The sequence below is a fragment of the Hemibagrus wyckioides genome, linkage group LG04, assembly GCF_019097595.1.
Source record: "Hemibagrus wyckioides isolate EC202008001 linkage group LG04, SWU_Hwy_1.0, whole genome shotgun sequence".
Lineage (NCBI taxonomy): Eukaryota > Metazoa > Chordata > Actinopteri > Siluriformes > Bagridae > Hemibagrus > Hemibagrus wyckioides.
Window position 1 is genome coordinate 32,608,699 of NC_080713.1, and position 18,305 is coordinate 32,627,003.

The 18,305-nt window shown below is 41.8% G+C and overlaps 2 protein-coding genes across 7 annotated transcripts in view; both read left to right on the top strand.

Moving 5' to 3' along the window:
* secisbp2l (SECIS binding protein 2-like) overlaps positions 1-8,814 on the top strand; it is a 64,028-nt gene extending 55,214 nt beyond the window's left edge. For all 6 annotated transcript variants that reach the window (XM_058387798.1, XM_058387801.1, XM_058387800.1 and 3 more), the window contains exons 8-18: positions 301-414; positions 530-619; positions 992-1,159; positions 1,277-1,418; positions 1,559-1,719; positions 4,175-4,283; positions 4,392-4,554; positions 4,640-4,860; positions 4,983-5,137; positions 5,497-5,716; positions 5,870-8,814. In XM_058387798.1, coding sequence (XP_058243781.1) covers positions 301-414; positions 530-619; positions 992-1,159; positions 1,277-1,418; positions 1,559-1,719; positions 4,175-4,283; positions 4,392-4,554; positions 4,640-4,860; positions 4,983-5,137; positions 5,497-5,716; positions 5,870-6,474 — 2,148 coding nt within the window. In that variant the 3' untranslated portion in view covers positions 6,475-8,814. The remainder of the gene's footprint in view (positions 1-300; positions 415-529; positions 620-991; positions 1,160-1,276; positions 1,419-1,558; positions 1,720-4,174; positions 4,284-4,391; positions 4,555-4,639; positions 4,861-4,982; positions 5,138-5,496; positions 5,717-5,869) is intronic.
* A 3,630-nt stretch (positions 8,815-12,444) lies between these two features.
* LOC131351577 (S-antigen protein-like) lies at positions 12,445-13,693 on the top strand. The gene is made up of 3 exons (XM_058386997.1): positions 12,445-12,592; positions 12,867-13,045; positions 13,130-13,693. The coding sequence occupies exons 1-3, from the start codon at positions 12,445-12,447 to the stop codon at positions 13,691-13,693; spliced, it is 891 nt and encodes a 296-aa protein (XP_058242980.1).
* The last annotated feature ends 4,612 nt before the right edge of the window (positions 13,694-18,305 follow it).

An 18,305-nucleotide genomic window follows, 5' to 3' on the forward strand; every position in this document is an offset into this window, starting at 1 on the left:
ACTTTTAAGTCACCGTAAAAACTATAAGTATGATAAGCACCAATTCTAAGTATTATCAGTATTATTAACTTTTGACTTTGGTTGCAAAATCACTGTTTGCATATTTCAACTTTTTCTTCTTTCTGCTTGTTTCATAGTAATCATTTTGTTTAATAGAATATCAAATAATAAAAGTAATCATACTAATTTTCCACATTTTGTGGATAGTTTTCACATTTTACAGTTTTCACATTTTCACTGTTTATTATTATTGCTATTACTGTTATTACTGTTTTCTGTAACACTTTATTTGTGATTCAGGAGTTTCAGATAGGCTTTAATGGCCGTGGTGTTGGTGGAGCTGTTGGGGGTCAGAGGAGACTGCAGCAGGGTGGAGCTCAGCCTGAACACACCCCTGAACCTCTCTACTTCCAGGTACTACACACACACACACACACGCACACACACAGATCCTCAGGTGCACCCTAGTGTGGTGTGCAGTGAGTGTTGTTTATAAATGGACTGTGGTATTAATTTGTCTTCCATGAAGGATGAGGAGGAGTTCCCTGACCTGGCCACAGGGGGTGCTGTGCAGCGCAACAAACCTGAACAAGTACAGCTCAAACTGCCCAAACCACTGGTGAGTCCTTATACATTTATATCTCGAACATGACCAAGGTGTATGTGTGTGTGTGTGTGTGTGTGTGTGTGTGTATGTGTGTGTGTATGGGCAGGTACACACTGTTTAGGGGTCATGGTTTAAATTTAGAGTTAGTGATTGGGGTCAGTAAATGAGTGTATAGGGTTCATCAGGGGTTAATATATCAGTTATAACAGTTTTATAACAGTCATTATATCATGCCTTTAATGATGACCATGAGGATCTGAGGCTATGGGAATTAGGGGTTTCATGGATTTAGGTTCCATCCGCTGAATATGGAGATGACAGGAGTTTCTAATAAAATTGACCTGAACTGTCTCTGCATGTGTGTTTGTGTGTGTGTGTGTGTAGTTGGATAATCTTCCAGAAAATTCCCCCATCCACATTGTTCAGACTCCCATTCCCATAACAACCTCAGTGCCCAAACGAGCCAAGAGTCAGAGGAAGAAAGCTCTGGCAGCAGCGTTGGCTACAGCACAGGAATACTGCGAGATCAGCATGGAACAGAGGAAACTGCAGGTACACACACACACACACACACACTCTAAAGTGCTATTACTCTATACAGCATGTACTACCGTATTTAGCATGTGTTTACACTGTAGGTTTCTGTTAAAATCATTGTGTGTGGTGTAGGAGGCTCTAACTAAAGCAGCAGGGAAGAAAAGCAGAACTCCAGTACAGCTGGATCTGGGGGACATGCTCGCTGCACTGGAGAAACAACAACAGGCCATGAAGGCACGACAACTCAACAACACCAAACCCCTTTCATATACAGGTACACACACACACACACACATACAACACAATATATGTATTTATACATGTATACTCCTTGCATACAAATAGAGACACAGTGCTGTAATGTGTGTGTGTGTATGTGTGTGTGTGTGTGTGTGTGTGTGTGTGTGTGTTAAGTGGGTACGACTCCAGGGTTCCACAATAAGGATACAGTCAGTAAGAATGTGATGAAATCATACACTCCCCCCCACAACATGCTGGACTCCACAGCACCTAAAATCAAGAGGGGTAAAGAGAGAGAAGTACCCAAAGTAAAGAGACCTACTGCCCTCAAGAAGGTACACTACAGTATAGTACACTACATTATAATACAGTATAGTACACCACAGTACAATATAGTACAGTATAGTATAGTACAATATAGTACACTACATTATAATACAGTATAGTGCACTGCAGTGCAATACACTACAGTATAGTACAGTATAATACAGTATAGTATAGTATACTACATTATAATACAGTATAGTACACTACACTATAGTATAGTACAGTACAGTATAATATAGTATAGTATAGTACACTACAGTATAGTATAGTACAGTACAGTATAATACAGTATAGTATAGTACAGTATAATACAGTATAGTATAGTACAGTATAATACAGTATAGTATAGTATACTACATTATAATACAGTATAGTACAGTACAGTATAGTACACTACATTATAATACAGTATAGTGCACTACAGTGCAATACACTACAGTATAGTATAGTATACTACATTATAATACAGTATAGTATAGTACACTACAGTATAGTACAGTACAGTATAATATAGTATAGTATAGTACACTACAGTATAGTACAGTACAGTATAATATAGTATAGTATAGTGCACTACAGTATAGTATAGTACAGTACAGTATAATACAGTATAGTATAGTACACTATAGTATAGTACACTACAGTATAGTACACTACATTATAATACAGTATAATACACTGCACTACAGTATAGTATAGTACACTACAGTACATTATAGTATAGTGCAGTATAGTACACTACAGTATAGTATAGTGCAGTATAGTACAGTATAGTACACTACAGTATAGTACAGTACAATATAGTACACTACAGTTTAGTACACTACAGTATACTATAGTGCAGTATAGTACACTACAGTATAGTACACTCCAGTATAGTACACTCCAGTATAGTACAGTACACTACAGTATAGTACAGTACACTGCAGTATAGTACAGTACAGTATAGTACAGTACACTACACTATAGTACACTCCAGTATAGTACAGTATAGTACAGTACACTCCATTATAGTACAGTACACTGCAGTATAGTACAGTATAGTACAGTACAGTACACTACAGTATAGTACAGTACACTACAGTATAGTACACTACAGTATAGTACAGTACACTACAGTATAGTACACTCCAGTATAGTACAGTACACTACAGTATAGTACACTCCAGTATAGTACAGTATAGTACAGTACACTCCATTATAGTACAGTACACTGCAGTATAGTACAGTATAGTACACTCCATTATAGTACAGTACACTACAGTATAGTACAGTATAGTACAGTACACTCCAGTATAGTACAGTACACTACAGTATAGTACACTCCAGTATAGTACAGTATAGTACAGTACACTCCATTATAGTACAGTATACTGCAGTATAGTACAGTATAGTACACTCCATTATAGTACAGTACACTACAGTATAGTACAGTACACTACAGTATAGTACACTCCAGTATAGTACAGTATAGTACAGTACACTCCATTATAGTACAGTACACTGCAGTATAGTACAGTACACTGCAGTATAGTACAGTACACTCCATTATAGTACAGTACACTCCATTATAGTACAGTACAGTATAGTACAGTACACTCCATTATAGTACAGTACAGTATAGTACAGTACACCATTATAGTACAGTACAGTATAGTACAGTACACTCCATTATAGTACAGTACAGTATAGTACAGTACACTCCATTATAGTACAGTACAGTATAGTACAGTACACTCCATTATAGTACAGTACAGTATAGTACAGTACACTCCATTATAGTACAGTACAGTATAGTACAGTACACTCCATTATAGTACAGTACAGTATAGTACAGTACACTCCATTATAGTACAGTACAGTATAGTACAGTACACTCCATTATAGTACAGTACAGTATAGTACAGTACAGTACACTGCAGTATAGTACAGTACACTGCAGTATAGTACAGTACACTCCATTATAGTACAGTACAGTATAGTACAGTACACTCCATTATAGTACAGTACAGTATAGTACAGTACACTCCATTATAGTACAGTACAGTATAGTACAGTACACTCCATTATAGTACAGTACAGTATAGTACAGTACACTGCAGTATAGTACAGTACACTGCAGTATAGTACAGTACACTCCATTATAGTACAGTACAGTATAGTACAGTACACTCCATTATAGTACAGTACAGTATAGTACAGTACACTCCATTATAGTACAGTACAGTATAGTACAGTACACTCCATTATAGTACAGTACACTCCATTATAGTACAGTACACTCCATTATAGTACAGTACACTACAGTATAGTACAGTACAGTATAGTACAGTAGAGACTAAAGTAGAGACTGATGGTCCACTGCTGGGGTCACTTCCCTGTTCATTAGACAAGTGATAAAATCATATTATGACTGTAGACTTAAGATCCTGTGTGTGTGTGTGTGTGTGTGTGTGTGTTTAGGTAATCCTGAAGGAGCGTGAGGTGAAGGCTAAGCTGTGTGTGAAGGAGCAGCCGGATGATGAGCTTCACTTCACTGACACACTCACACAGGAGACAGTCTCACAAGAGGGTGTGTACACACACACACACACAACCTGTATTAATATGTTATGTTTCAGATTAAAGTATTCAGAAGTGTAGAGAAGGTTAATGTCATATTTATTATGTGTGTGTGTAGAGAATGGTCTGAGCATGCCCAGTGATGCCTCACTGTCTCCAGCCAGTCAGAATTCTCCATACAGTATCACCCCAGTGTCACAGGGTTCTCCAGCCAGCTCAGGGATTGGCAGCCCCATGGCCTCCTCCACCATCACTAAGATTCACAGCAGGAGGTTCAGAGAGTAAGTATACACACACACATTTATACACACTTGTTTGGTCTGTTGATCACCAATTATTGATTGGTGTGTGTGTGTGTGTGTGTAGGTACTGTAACCAGGTGCTGAACAAGGAGATCGATGAGAGCGTCACTCTGCTGCTGCAGGAGCTAGTGCGTTTTCAGGAGCGAGTGTATCAGAAGGAGCCCACTAAAGCTAAAGCTAAGCGCCGGCTGGTCATGGGTTTGCGTGAGGTCACCAAGCACATGAAGCTCAACAAGATCCGCTGTGTGATCATCTCACCTAACTGTGAGAAGATCCAGGCCAAGGGTGAGGAGGCTCTTTGTGTATTTATAAAGCAGTAGTGGACAGCAGACTGCTTTCATTTGTGCATCTGAGTTCACTTAGGACTGTGTGTGTGTGTGTGTGTGTGTGTGTGTGTGTGTGTGTAGGTGGTCTGGATGAGGCTCTGTATAACGTGATTGCGATGGCCCGTGAGCAGGAGATCCCATTTGTTTTCGCTCTGGGGCGTAAAGCCCTCGGCCGCTGCGTTAACAAACTTGTCCCCGTCAGCGTGGTCGGGATCTTCAACTTTTCTGGAGCAGAGGTACACACACACACACACACACACACACGTACACACACACACACACGTACACACCACCCACTGTTGGTTGCAGTCTTTTCCACATTTAGTAAGAACACCCCTTCTTATCTTTCTTTCTCTTGTATTCTTCTCCTCCTCCTTCTTCTCCTCCTCCTTCTTCTTCTTCTTCTTCTTCTTCTTCTTCTTCTACTTTTTCTCCTTCTCCTCCTCCTTCTTCTTCTCCTCCTCCTCCTCCTCCTCCTTCTTCTTCTTCTACTTCTCCTTCTTCTTCTTCTCCTTATCCCTTCTTCTTCTCTTTCCTCTTTGAGTAATAATATTTTTTCCTTCTTCTTTGCATGTGTTTGCATGTTTGTTATCAGGCTTTGTTTAACCGCCTGGTGTCTCTGACGGAGGAGGCTCGCAGGGCGTATAAGGAGATGGTGTGTGCTCTGGAGCAGGAGCAGGCTGAGGAAGCTCTGAAGAACGTTAAGAAAGTTCCACATCATATGGGTCACTCGCGCAATCCTTCAGCTGCCTCGGCCATTTCCTTTTGCAGTGTCATCTCAGAACCCATCTCTGAGGTCAATGAGAAGGAGTACGGTACGCCTGACACACACACACACACACACACACACACACACACACACACACCATGTAGTCTACACTACACATCATTGGTTAATTGTGACACTCACTTCACTTACTTTGCGTACATGTGTATGTTAATAAGTGTGTGTGTGTGTGTGTATGTAGAGACCAACTGGAGGACAATGGTGGAGAACTCTGATGCTTTAGAACCTCTGGAGAATGAGTTTAACAGACCAAGTGTGAGTAAAGACACAGAGGGAAGCACAGACGGCGCACTGACCGCGTCCCAGACCACCTTGTCCACCTCGTCCTGTAAGGAGGAAGGGCGCACAGAGGACGGACTGGAGCGAGCCTCTCAGCAGAGCACAGAGACGGGGTCTCTGGATGGGAGCTGCAGGGGTCCCACCACCTCCTACTCGTCCATCACCAGTGCCAGCAGCATCACACTGGTCCCCGGTGCGCTGGGCGAGGACGAAGAGGAGGACGAGGACGAAGACGAGGATGAGGAGGATGAGTACACACCCGAACCTATCCTGGTGGAGGTTCCTCCTTTGAGCAGCATGATTGAGACATGGGTGAGCACCACGCTGGAGAACCTGCAGCTCTCTGGGAAGACACACGGTGAGGAGGAGGAGGAGGAAGAGGAGCTGGAGGGGGAGGAGCCGGAGAAGGAGGAAGAGGAGGAAGAAGATATCAGAGGAGTGAGTGATGAAGAGGATGAGCTCGGGTCTTCTGTGGAGGATAAGCAGATTGAGAAAAACTCTGAATGAGACACACATACACACACACATATACACACACTTCCTGCTATATCAACCACAACAATCTCAGGAAACTGACGGGGACGGACCACACACACACACACACAAAGCTCCATCTCCGTCCATACTTGAATGAATTACACTCCTTACTCCGTGTGTGTATTGATGATGATGATGATGATGATTATTGATGAACAGCTAAACACACACACACACACACACACACTGCTTTCTGCTCACGCATTAAGGGATTATTTCTCCTTTATTTATTCTCAGAATCAACAACAGTGTCTTTATTATTATTATTATTATCATCATTATTGAACCCTCTCCAGCTCGACACACACACACACACACACACACGTGTTTATTGTTATAATTGTTAGTTTAAAATTAGTCATGACAGATTATTGTGGTGTATAAAAGCTCGACTCTGATTGGTTAAAATCCTCATTGTTTCTCCGCGTGCGTCACATCATGCCCGAACGTGTGCGCGCGTGCGTGTGTGTGCGTGTGTGTGTGTGCGCCTGCGTGTGTGCGACTAAACCGAACGAGCGATCCGTGTAAATAGCGTGTAAAGGTTGTTTCTAATAAACGATGCGCTTCTTATTTATCGTGTTTAAATAACGATGGAACAAAATGGACATTTTCTGGTTGTTGGTTTTAAATCCTGTGTTTTTCTCCTGTCCCTGGACGTGTGCTGATAAATCACAATAATCACTCTGTATCTTGCCATATTAGCACTTTTTAGCCGTTTTGAATAATGCAGCTAGCTACCTAGTTCTTCATGTTCTGCTAGATATATGTGATCACGAATCACTCCGTTTATTCAGCATTAGCCACAGTCATCATGCTTAACTTACTGAATCATTAGCCCGCTGTTAGCTAGCTTGCTATGTAACCATGGCAACATGTTTTATTTCAACTTGTTGATTAGCGTGAAGCATCCGTGCTTGTTGATTAGTGTAACGTAGTGTGTGTGATGATCGGCACATGGCTAGCATGATTACTGATCTGTACAGGTTACCTGTGTTCAGGTGAGAGCGACTTTCCTCTTTCACTTAGCTTTAGGCTTTTTTTTCCCTTTGGTTCCTTTCTACTCCCTTTAAAGTAAGTGTTATATTGGATATAGATCAGGAAAAAAATAATCTACCATCAGGTCTGAAAGTCAGGCTGCACCACCAAGGACTGTCTATTCACTTCTGTAATAAACTCTAGTGCTGTACAGTAAACAATCCTCACACACCTTTTCTTCAGTGTCATTAACGAGTGTTAGCCTGTTAGAATAGTCTGTAAGCATTAGCCTCTTAGCAAAGGACTCACTTAGATTTAAAAATCACTCTTTAAGTCTAACTGAATCATTTCCAGAATGAATGTCAAATGAGTCCTGGAGTGATTCAGTTAGATTCAAACTGATTTGTTTCAGTGATTCACTGTAAATGACTCCCTAAGTGATTCATCTCTGTGTCTGTGACTCTTTTAGTGATAAACTTGGTGTGGTAAACAACTCCTTAAAAGATTCAAACACTCAATAATGACGCTTTAAACGATCCACACACATTTATAAATGCATTTATGGACCAGAGATGTGGAGCAGGAATTATTATAATAATAATAATAATCCAGTTCATGGTGGTGAATCAGACTTTATGGCCGTGACCAGGTGAAGGAATCATTCATTTATTAGATTTTTATGTGTAAACTCACTGAGGACAGTCACACTGTGTGTGTGTGTGTGTGTGTGTGTGTGTGAGATCCAGAATCAGACTTTCATGTAATGTAGCAAAATAAACAACACAAAAACAGATTCTGAGACATTGCTCTGTGCGTGTGTGTGTAAGCGTGTGTGTAAGTGGACTTATAAGACACTCCACTCACTCTTTACTTTTTCTTTTACTTTTCTGCTATTTCTGTCTAATTTGGATATTCTCCTACAGATATTTTTATCCCCCCTCTCTATCCCCCTCTCTCCCTCTTTCTATAATAACTGTTAGAATTCCTGAAGGATTTTGTATTGTTGTCCTCACTTACCTTTTTGTGGTGTGAGCTCTTTATTAGATTAAAGGTTAATTACACACACACACACACAGGATTGTGTATAGTAGCAGCGCAGTGTGATTAGTCCTCGTGTATAAACTGCGTGTCATTTGCACTATGTAAATATGGCAGACTGACCGTGATGGTGGTGTTAATGTGAAACGGTGATATGAAGGATTTCTGTCGTGCTGCTTGTATTTCTGTGGGAGCTTCTCTACAATACACACACACACACACACACACACTCTCTTTTAATGTGCTCTTTATGACATTTGACCAATTAACACCATTAAACTCTTGTAATGAAAACCAGCTGCTGTGGAGCCTCCACTCCTTTATCACACAACACACACTTTATTGGTCTCTCATTGTGGGCGTGTCTCATTAATGACGTCAAGGTTACATGACTACGAAATGATGCATCAGGTCACCCTGTAGACTCTTCACACTCATCTCTTTAATGTAATATAAAAAAAAAAAATCAGATTCTCCATCACAAATGTACTCACACAAGCAAAAGGAACAAAATGCAATAATCTCAAACAGTTTAGATGTTTTATTGGCAGACCACCAGGGGGCGCTGTGTGCTAAAAAAGATAACTAAAAACTCTGAATACAGACAGCAGTAAGTGGATGAGTCAGTGGTGTTAGCCACCAGGGGGCGGTGCAGCAGCACACATTAAATCCACCCACCGGAGCTCTGTCCACTCCCTCACACCTCTTCAGCTAATGGACTTTAATAAGTAAAGAGCATGAAGTAAAACTGGAGACTAAAAAAGAAAATGGTTTAATCAGTGGAAAAAGTATGGAGTGATTAAAAAATAGATTTGTAAGTTTACAAACAAGAAAGAGAAGAAAGAAGGACTAAAGAAAGAATAGCTGATGTAAGGAAGAATAAAAAACAAAGAAATGAGAAGAGATCATTAGGACGCACACAATAAAGACCAGAAAAGATCACAAATGAGAACTGTCTGAGTGGGAGGGGCTTACTGTCTCTCCTGTCAAAGTGACACCTCTGTGAGCAGGTGGATGAGGAAGAGTGTTGGCCTTCACCCTCCTCAGGTTGGTCAGTGTCTCAGAGAGACTGTGTGTGTGTGTGTTTTCTGATATTCTGAGTTGGTCAGATCATCAGCTGTCAGTTTGATCTCCATGTTCACCCTCGCACTGAGAGCTGATTCTCCAGTCTGTATCCATGTCTGTGAAACGTTTCGCAACTGACAGCGAACCACTAACCCAACCATGATGATCAGCTCCAGCTTCAGCAGTGTAAAGAAGTGAATCTGACCACTGCCAGAAGAATTCAGCATGGTGGTGGCTCAGATTGGACTGGATGATGATGTGCAGCTCAGTTCTGAACATGGACTTTAATGCTGGACTGGACTGGACAGGTTACAGAATATACTGAAAGCATTAATACAGCATTTAGACCACTGATCTTCTGCATCATGTCATTGGTGGCTTCAGCAGAAGAAGCTCAGATGCATGTTGACCATGTAGCTTCTCTGATGACACACTCCGGGCAGTGTCACACCTCAGTCAGGATGCAGCGTGACTCCTCATCATACCTTCATACCAGGTTATTAACTAAACCTACAGCCAAAAAAAAGTCCTGGAGATGATTGCACAGATCTCAGAAACAACAAACTTACACCATTGGCTTCATGCCACCTTCAAGTCACACTGGAACTCGGAGTCCAAACCCTGCTCCAGCATGATGCAGTCCCTGTGCACAAAGCAGCTCCATGAAGACATGTGGTTGAAGTAGAAGAACTCGAGTGTCCTGCACAGAGCCCTGAGTTCATTATCATTGGCTGGATCTGTGCAGGTTCCTCTGTGCAGCTCCTGGTGATACAAGGACTTCTGACCTCAACATGAGTGGTGCATCAATCTGCTGGAATGAGAGTCAGTACAGAGACCTCACTTCTCTTTACTGATTCCAGGAAGACCTCCACAATCTGGTTCATGACCACTCTGAGACAGGAGACCAGAGTCTACACCCAGGAGAGAGAGGGAGAGAGAGGGAGCGAGAGATGGTCTGCTACTCCTCACTCTCAGGTCATGATTTCAGTGTACTAATGAATATGTATCCATTTCCTCATTATTTGTGTGTGTGTGTGTGAGTGTGAGTGTGTGTGTGTGTGTGTGTGTGAGTGAGTGAGTGATGAGATCATCTGTTATTTATCTTGGATAGTGTGTGTTGGGTGAGTCCAGTGTGACTCATTCTGTGTTTGAATGATGAGAGTTATAACATTTCGTGTGTGTGTGTGTGTGTGTGTGTTATGTTTGAGGAAGGAGACTGTAGTATTGTTTCCTGAGAAACAGAGTGGACACAGTGGAGAGATGCACTTTATATACTGTGAAATATGTAGAGCTAGTGTGTAGGGTATAGGGTTGGGGTTAGGTGTTAGGGTTTATGATTTAAGGTTTAGGAGTTTGTGGTTATGGTTTAAGGGTTTTTAACCCTAACCCCGCCCCTAACCCATAAACTCTAACCCTAACTCCTTGGGAAAGTCTCTACACTGCTGGATCTGAGCAGGTTCTCAATGCTGTTCCTCACTCAGACTGGATGTGGAGCTTCTGTAAACTGCCATCTGCAGCTCTCTCCACAGATGTTCTGTGGGGTCAACATCTGGTCTCTGACTGGACTTCTCTGGGAAATTCTGAGGAATTGTACTGAGGCCACTGCAGTGTTGTCTGGGCTGGTTTTTTTTGGTTTGTTGTTGTGCTGAAAGGTGAACATTCATCAAGTCATGGACACTTTAGAACAAGGTTGAAGGATTTCTCTGTATTTCGTTGGATTTATTCATCCTGATACTGACCAGTCTCCCAGTCCCTGCTGCCCACTGCAGGATGCTTCCACCACCAGGCTTCACTCTATTAGGCAGTCAATGAGAAGAACCTGCTTTCTTTCTCCAGCTCTAGTGTTTGGATGAAGCCCAAAATATTCACCAAACAGTGTCTGCTGTTTACTCAGGAGTGGCTTTTTCTCAGCTCTCTCACATAGAGCTCTGTTAGAATGGACATTTGGTTTGTGGTCACCTCCCTGACCAAGGCCTTTTTAGCACAGATACAGGGTTTCAGCTCTAGGAAGTCTCTGAGTTATGATGGAGCTCCTGGGAACAGTCAAAGCTTCAGATATGATGTTATCCTCTTGCCCACACCTATGTCTCTTTGCTGACGTCTATGGAGAGTTCCCTGGACTTCACGGCCTGGTGTGGTCAGACATAAAGTAGATGTTCTACACACTGGTGGGTGTAGTGTATGGTCGTTCATCATGTTCATGCAGGTGAATTTTCCACAGGTGGAATCCAGACAAGTGCTACAAACATCTCCAGATTATCAAAGCAAATAGGACACACCTGAGCTCCAGAGTTAGGGTTCAGGGTTTAGGGTTAGTGCTCATGCTGTGTGGCAGTGATGGAGTGGACAGTGTGTTAGTGTTAGTCAGAGTGTTTGAAGTGAGCAGACGTGTGGGCGAGTGAAGTTCGGGAAACAGAGAGGAAACACAGTGTTCCTGTGCCAGAACACACACACACACACACACACAGACTGACTGACTAGATGGTCATGTGACACACCTGTGCTGATGTCATCCTTTAATAATCGAAGCATCTCATCTAAAAACTGAGCCACAAGTGTTCTTCATCACACATACACATACACATGCTGTGTGTGTGTGTGTGTGTGAAACTGGAACAGATTGTTTTCCAGGCCGTAGATGGTCAAAAATGCGAAGGGACACACACTCCATCCTAAACATGAAATCCTTTGGTGGGAGATCTGAAGCATTGTCTCATGCAGAAGCAGAAACACACACACACACACACACACTGTCTCAGCTTGCAGGAATGTCACACACACACTTCTGTAACAAAATCCTACAACATTCCGAATTCCAACAAGTTTAAATGAAATGTGTTTTCATTTGAGACGTGCAGCATAATGGAGTATAAACCTCTAACCTCACCGACACAGGGTCACAGAGACAAAGGGACACAGAGACTCAGTGACAAAAGGGACAAAAGGGACACAGAGACTCAGGGACAAAAGGGACACAGGGACACAAGGACAAAAGGGACACAGAGACTCAGTGACAAAAGGGACACAGAGACACAGGGACACAAGGACAAAATGGACACAGAGACTCAGTGACACAAGGACAAAAGGGACACAGAGACTCAGGGACACAAGGACAAAAGGGACACAGAGACTCAGTGACACAAGGACAAAAGGGACACAGAGACTCAGTGACACAAGGACAAAAGGGACACAGAGACTCAGTGACAAAAGGGACACAGAGACACAGGGACACAAGGACAAAATGGACACAGAGACTCAGTGACACAAGGACAAAAGGGACACAGAGACTCAGGGACACAAGGACAAAAGGGACACAGACTCAGGGACAAAAGGGACACAGAGACTCAGTGACAAAAGGGACACAGAGACACAAGGACAAAATGGACACAGAGACTCAGTGACACAAGGACAAAATGGACACAGAGACTCAGTGACACAAGGACAAAAGGGACACATAGACTCAGTGACACAAGGACAAAAGGGACACAGAGACTCAGTGACACAAGGACAAAAGGGACACAGAGACACAGGGACACAAGGACAAAAGGGACACAGAGACACAGGGACACAAGGACAAAATGGACACAGAGACTCAGGGACACAAGGACAAAATGGACACAGAGACTCAGTGACACAAGGACAAAAGGGACACAGAGACTCAGTGACACAAGGACAAAAGGGACACATAGACTCAGTGACACAAGGACAAAAGGGACACAGAGACTCAGTGACACAAGGACAAAAGGGACACAGAGACTCAGTGACACAAGGACAAAAGGGACACAGAGACACAGTGACACAAGGACAAAAGGGACACAGAGACTCAGTGACACAAGGACAAAAGGGACACATAGACTCAGGGACAAAAGGGACACAGAGACTCAGTGACAAAAGGGACACAGAGACACAAGGACAAAAGGGACACAGAGACTCAGTGACACAAGGACAAAAGGGACACAGAGACTCAGGGACAAAAGGGACACAGAGACTCAGTGACACAAGGACAAAAGGGACACAGAGACTCAGTGACACAAGGACAAAAGGGACACAGAGACTCAGTGACACAAGGACAAAAGGGACACAGAGACTCAGGGACAAAAGGGACACATAGACTCAGGGACACAAGGACAAAAGGGACACATAGACTCAGGGACAAAAGGGACACAGAGACTCAGTGACAAAAGGGACACAGAGACACAAGGACAAAATGGACACAGAGACTCAGTGACACAAGGACAAAAGGGACACAGAGACACAGGGACACAAGGACAAAATGGACACAGAGACTCAGGGACACAAGGACAAAATGGACACAGAGACTCAGTGACACAAGGACAAAAGGGACACAGAGACTCAGTGACACAAGGACAAAAGGGACACAGAGACTCAGTGACAAAATGGACACAGAGACACAGGGACACAAGGACAAAATGGACACAGAGACTCAGTGACACAAGGACAAAAGGGACACAGAGACTCAGGGACACAAGGACAAAAGGGACACAGAGACCCAGTGACACAAGGACAAAAGGGACACATAGACTCAGGGACAAAAGGGACACAGAGACTCAGTGACAAAAGGGACACAGAGACACAAGGACAAAAGGGACACAGTGACACAAGGACAAAAGGGACACAGAGACTCAGTGACACAAGGACAAAAGGGACACATAGACTCAGGGACAAAAGGGACACAGAGACTCAGTGACAAAAGGGACACAGAGACACAAGGACAAAAGGGACACAGAGACTCAGTGACACAAGGACAAAAGGGACACAGAGACTCAGGGACAAAAGGGACACAGAGACTCAGTGACACAAGGACAAAAGGGACACAGAGACTCAGTGACACAAGGACAAAAGGGACACAGAGACTCAGTGACAAAAGGGACACAGAGACTCAGTGACATAGGGACAAGCTATCATAAGAACACAGGGATGCAGGAAAATACTATCACAGGGACACAAGAACACCGGGACAGAGGAACTCAGTGACAGAGGGACACGGAAACACAGGGATGCAGGAACACACTATCACAGGGACACAGGAATAGAGGGACACACTGACACAGGGACACACTATCACAGGGATGCAGGAACACAGGAACACAAGGACACAGGAACATAGCAACACACTATCAGGAACACAGGGATCTTCTGCTACATTACTGATGAAAATGAGGTTTAAGATTTTCTCAATTCTGTTTAAATTCTGTACAATGTCAGATGTCTGTACATGGATCTGATGCTTAAGAACTTTCATAGTGTAATTAATTTATGTGAATTGATGCTTTTGTGTGTGTGTGTGTATTATTAGTAATGAATATTAAGACCATCTGCACAGCTGAATAATTTTTATGTGTGTGTGTATGTATGTGTGTGTAGTCATAAGCAAAGTTTTGAAATTATTCATGGTGTGATTAACAGCGTTCATCTGTTGTTTTCTTAAATGTGGTGCCATCCTGTGAAGATGACATTGATTTACTTCTTGGGTCGGGAATACACACTCTACTCCATCATTTGTGAATGTGTGAGTGTGTTTTCAACGGGAAATGAAGTAACACACTCACACACAAACACACACACACACACACACACATATATATATATATATATATATATATATATATATATATATATATATATATATATGTATGTATATATAGGGCTGCTCACCCTACACACACACACACACACAGAAGTGTAACAGTATCTTGGTGAGTTTTCTCTGTTTTGTATTAATGCTAGTAATAATGCTATGCCTGAGTTCTGACATTAAATCACTATGTGGTACTGTGCTCTCAATAATCACAGACACAGGAAGAGAATCTTTCCTGAGCTGAAGCAGACGTTTCCTCAGTGTTAGAGCTGTCACTCACACACTCATCCACACACACATAAATAACAGCCCCCTCCATCCCCACAACACACACTGGAAGGTGAAGCCGTTCATGTCACGTGTGGAGAAAATGAGAGAACATTCTTGCTGAAAGTAGGTCAGGTTTTTTGGGAGACTCCAGCAGCTCCATCTGTTCTGTCCATCCTGTGACAGAGCGCTTTCACAGCAGCAGACACACGGAACCCCACATACATAAAGAACACAGAACCCCAACACCACCACACACACACACACACACAGCTGTGCAGGTAAAAGTAAGAGATGGTGAAACTGTCAGCATCCTGCTTCACATTTTTAAACTCCAGCATTTTATAATGATGTTCACAGGTGATCTGAACACAGAACAGATGTTTACAACACAGCTCATCTGCTCCGTGACAGGGTTACAGGGTGACAGTCTAACAGTGTTGTAGTGTAACAGTGTAGTTGTGTAACAGTGTACCAGTGTAGTAGTGTAGTAGTGTAACAGCATAACAGTCTAACAGTGTAGTAGTGTAACAGTGTACCAGTGTAGTAGTGTAGTAGTGTAACAGTGTACCAGTGTAGTAGTGTAGTAGTGTAACAGCGTAACAGTGTACCAGTGTAGTAGTGTAACAGGGTAGTAGTGTAGTAGTGTAACAGTGTAGTAGTGTAACAGCGTAACAGTGTACCAGTGTAGTAGTGTAACAGGGTAGTAGTGTAATTGTGTAGTAGCGTAACAGCATAACATTCTAATAGTGTAACAGTGTAGTAGTGTAACAGCGTAACATTCTAGCAGTGTAGTAGTATAACAGCGTAACATTCTAACAATGTAGTAGTGTAACTAACAGTGTAGTAGTGTAACTGTAGCAGTGTAGTAGTGTAGTAGTATAACAGCATAACATTCTAATAGTGTAACAGTGTAGTAGTGTAACAGCGTAACATTCTAGCAGTGTAGTAGTATAACAGCGTAACATTCTAACAATGTAGTAGTGTAACTAACAGTGTAGTAGTGTAACTGTAGCAGTGTAGTAGTGTAGTAGTATAACAGCGTAACATTCTAATAGTGTAACAGCGTAGTAGTGTAGTAGTGTAACAGTGTAACATTCTAGCAGTGTAGTAGTGTAGTAGTATAACAGTGTAACATTCTAATTGTGTGACAGTGTAGTAGTGTAACAGTTTAGTAGTGTAGCAGTGTAACAGTGTAACATTCTAATAGTGTAACAGTATAGTAGTGTAGCAGTGTAGTAGTGTAACAGTGTAAGATTCTAACAGTGTAGTAGTATAGCAGTGTAGTAGTGTGTCAGTGTAACAGCGTAACATTCTAATAGTCTAACAGTGTAGTAGTGTAACTGTAACAGTGTAGTAGTGTAACAGTGTAGTAGTGTAACTGTAACAGTGTAGTAGTGTAACAGTGTAGTAGTGTAACAGTGTAGTAGTGTGACAGTGTAACAGCATAACATTCTAACAGTGTACCAGTGTAGTAGTGTAACTGTAGCAGTGTAGTAGTGTGACAGTGTAACAGCGTAACATTCTAATAGTGTAACAGCATAATATTCTAACAGTGTAGTAGTGTAACTGTAGCAGTGTAGTAGTGTAACAGTGTAGTAGTGTGACAGTGTAGTAATGTAACTGTGTAGTACTGTAACAGTGTAACATTCTAACAGTGTAGTAATGTAACTGTGTAGTACTGTAACAGTGTAACATTCTAACAGTGTAGTAATGTAACTGTGTAGTACTGTAACAGTGTAACATTCTAACAGTGTAGTAGTGTAAGAGTGTAACAGCATAACATTCTAACAGTGTACCAGTGTAGTAGTGTAACTGTAACAGTGTAGTAGTGTAACAGTGTAGTAGTGTAACAGTGTAGTAGTGTGACAGTGTAACAGCATAACATTCTAACAGTGTACCAGTGTAGTAGTGTAACTGTAGCAGTGTAGTAGTGTAACAGTGCAGTAGTGTGACAGTGTAACAGTGTAACATTCTAACAGTGTACCAGTGTAGTAGTGTAACAGTGTAGTAGTGTAAGAGTGTAACAGCATAACATTCTAACAGTGTACCAGTGTAGTAGTGTAACAGTGTAGTAGTGTAATAGTGTAACAGCGTAACATTCTAATAGTGTAATAGTGTACCAGTGTATTCGTGTAGTAGTGTAACAGTGTAGTAGTGTAACAGTGTAGTAGTGTAGTAGTGTAACTGTAACAGTGTAGTAGTGTGACAGTGTAACAGCGTAACATTCTAATAGTGTAACAGCATAATATTCTAACAGTGTAGTAGTGTAACTGTAGCAGTGTAGTAGTGTAACAGTGTAGTAGTGTGACAGTGTAGTAATGTAACTGTGTAGTACTGTAACAGTGTAACATTCTAACAGTGTAGTAATGTAACTGTGTAGTACTGTAACAGTGTAACATTCTAACAGTGTAGTAGTGTACCAGTGTAGTAGTGTAACTGTAACAGTGTAGTAGTGTAACAGTGTAGTAGTGTTACAGTGTAATAGTGTAACAGTGTAGTAGTGTAACAGTGTAATAGTGTAATAGTGTAACAGTGTAGTAGTGTAACAGTGTAATAGTGTAACAGTGTAGTAGTGTAACAGTGTAATAGTGTAGTAGTGTAACAGTGTAGTAGTGTAACAGTGTAATAGTGTAATAGTGTAACAGTGTAGTAGTGTAACAGTGTAATAGTGTAGTAGTGTAACAGTGTAGTAGTGTAACAGTGTAACAGTGTAATAGTGTAGTAGTGTAACAGTGTAGTAGTGTAACAGTGTAATAGTGTAGTAGTGTAACAGTGTAGTAGTGTAACAGTGTAATAGTGTAATAGTGTAACAGTGTAGTAGTGTAACAGTGTAATAGTGTAACAGTGTAGTAGT

What these genes read in the sequence shown, in the direction of transcription:
- LOC131351577 (XM_058386997.1), top strand. Translation starts at nt 12,445, where the DNA reads ATGGAGTATAAACCTCTAACCTCACCGACACAGGGTCACAGAGACAAA. An exon ending in AAAAGGGACACAGAGACTCA is followed by an intron (nt 12,593 to 12,866) that starts GTGACAAAAGGG and finishes AAAGGGACACAG; the next exon opens with AGACTCAGGGACACAAGGAC. An exon ending in AAAAGGGACACATAGACTCA is followed by an intron (nt 13,046 to 13,129) that starts GTGACACAAGGA and finishes CAAGGACAAAAG; the next exon opens with GGACACAGAGACACAGGGAC.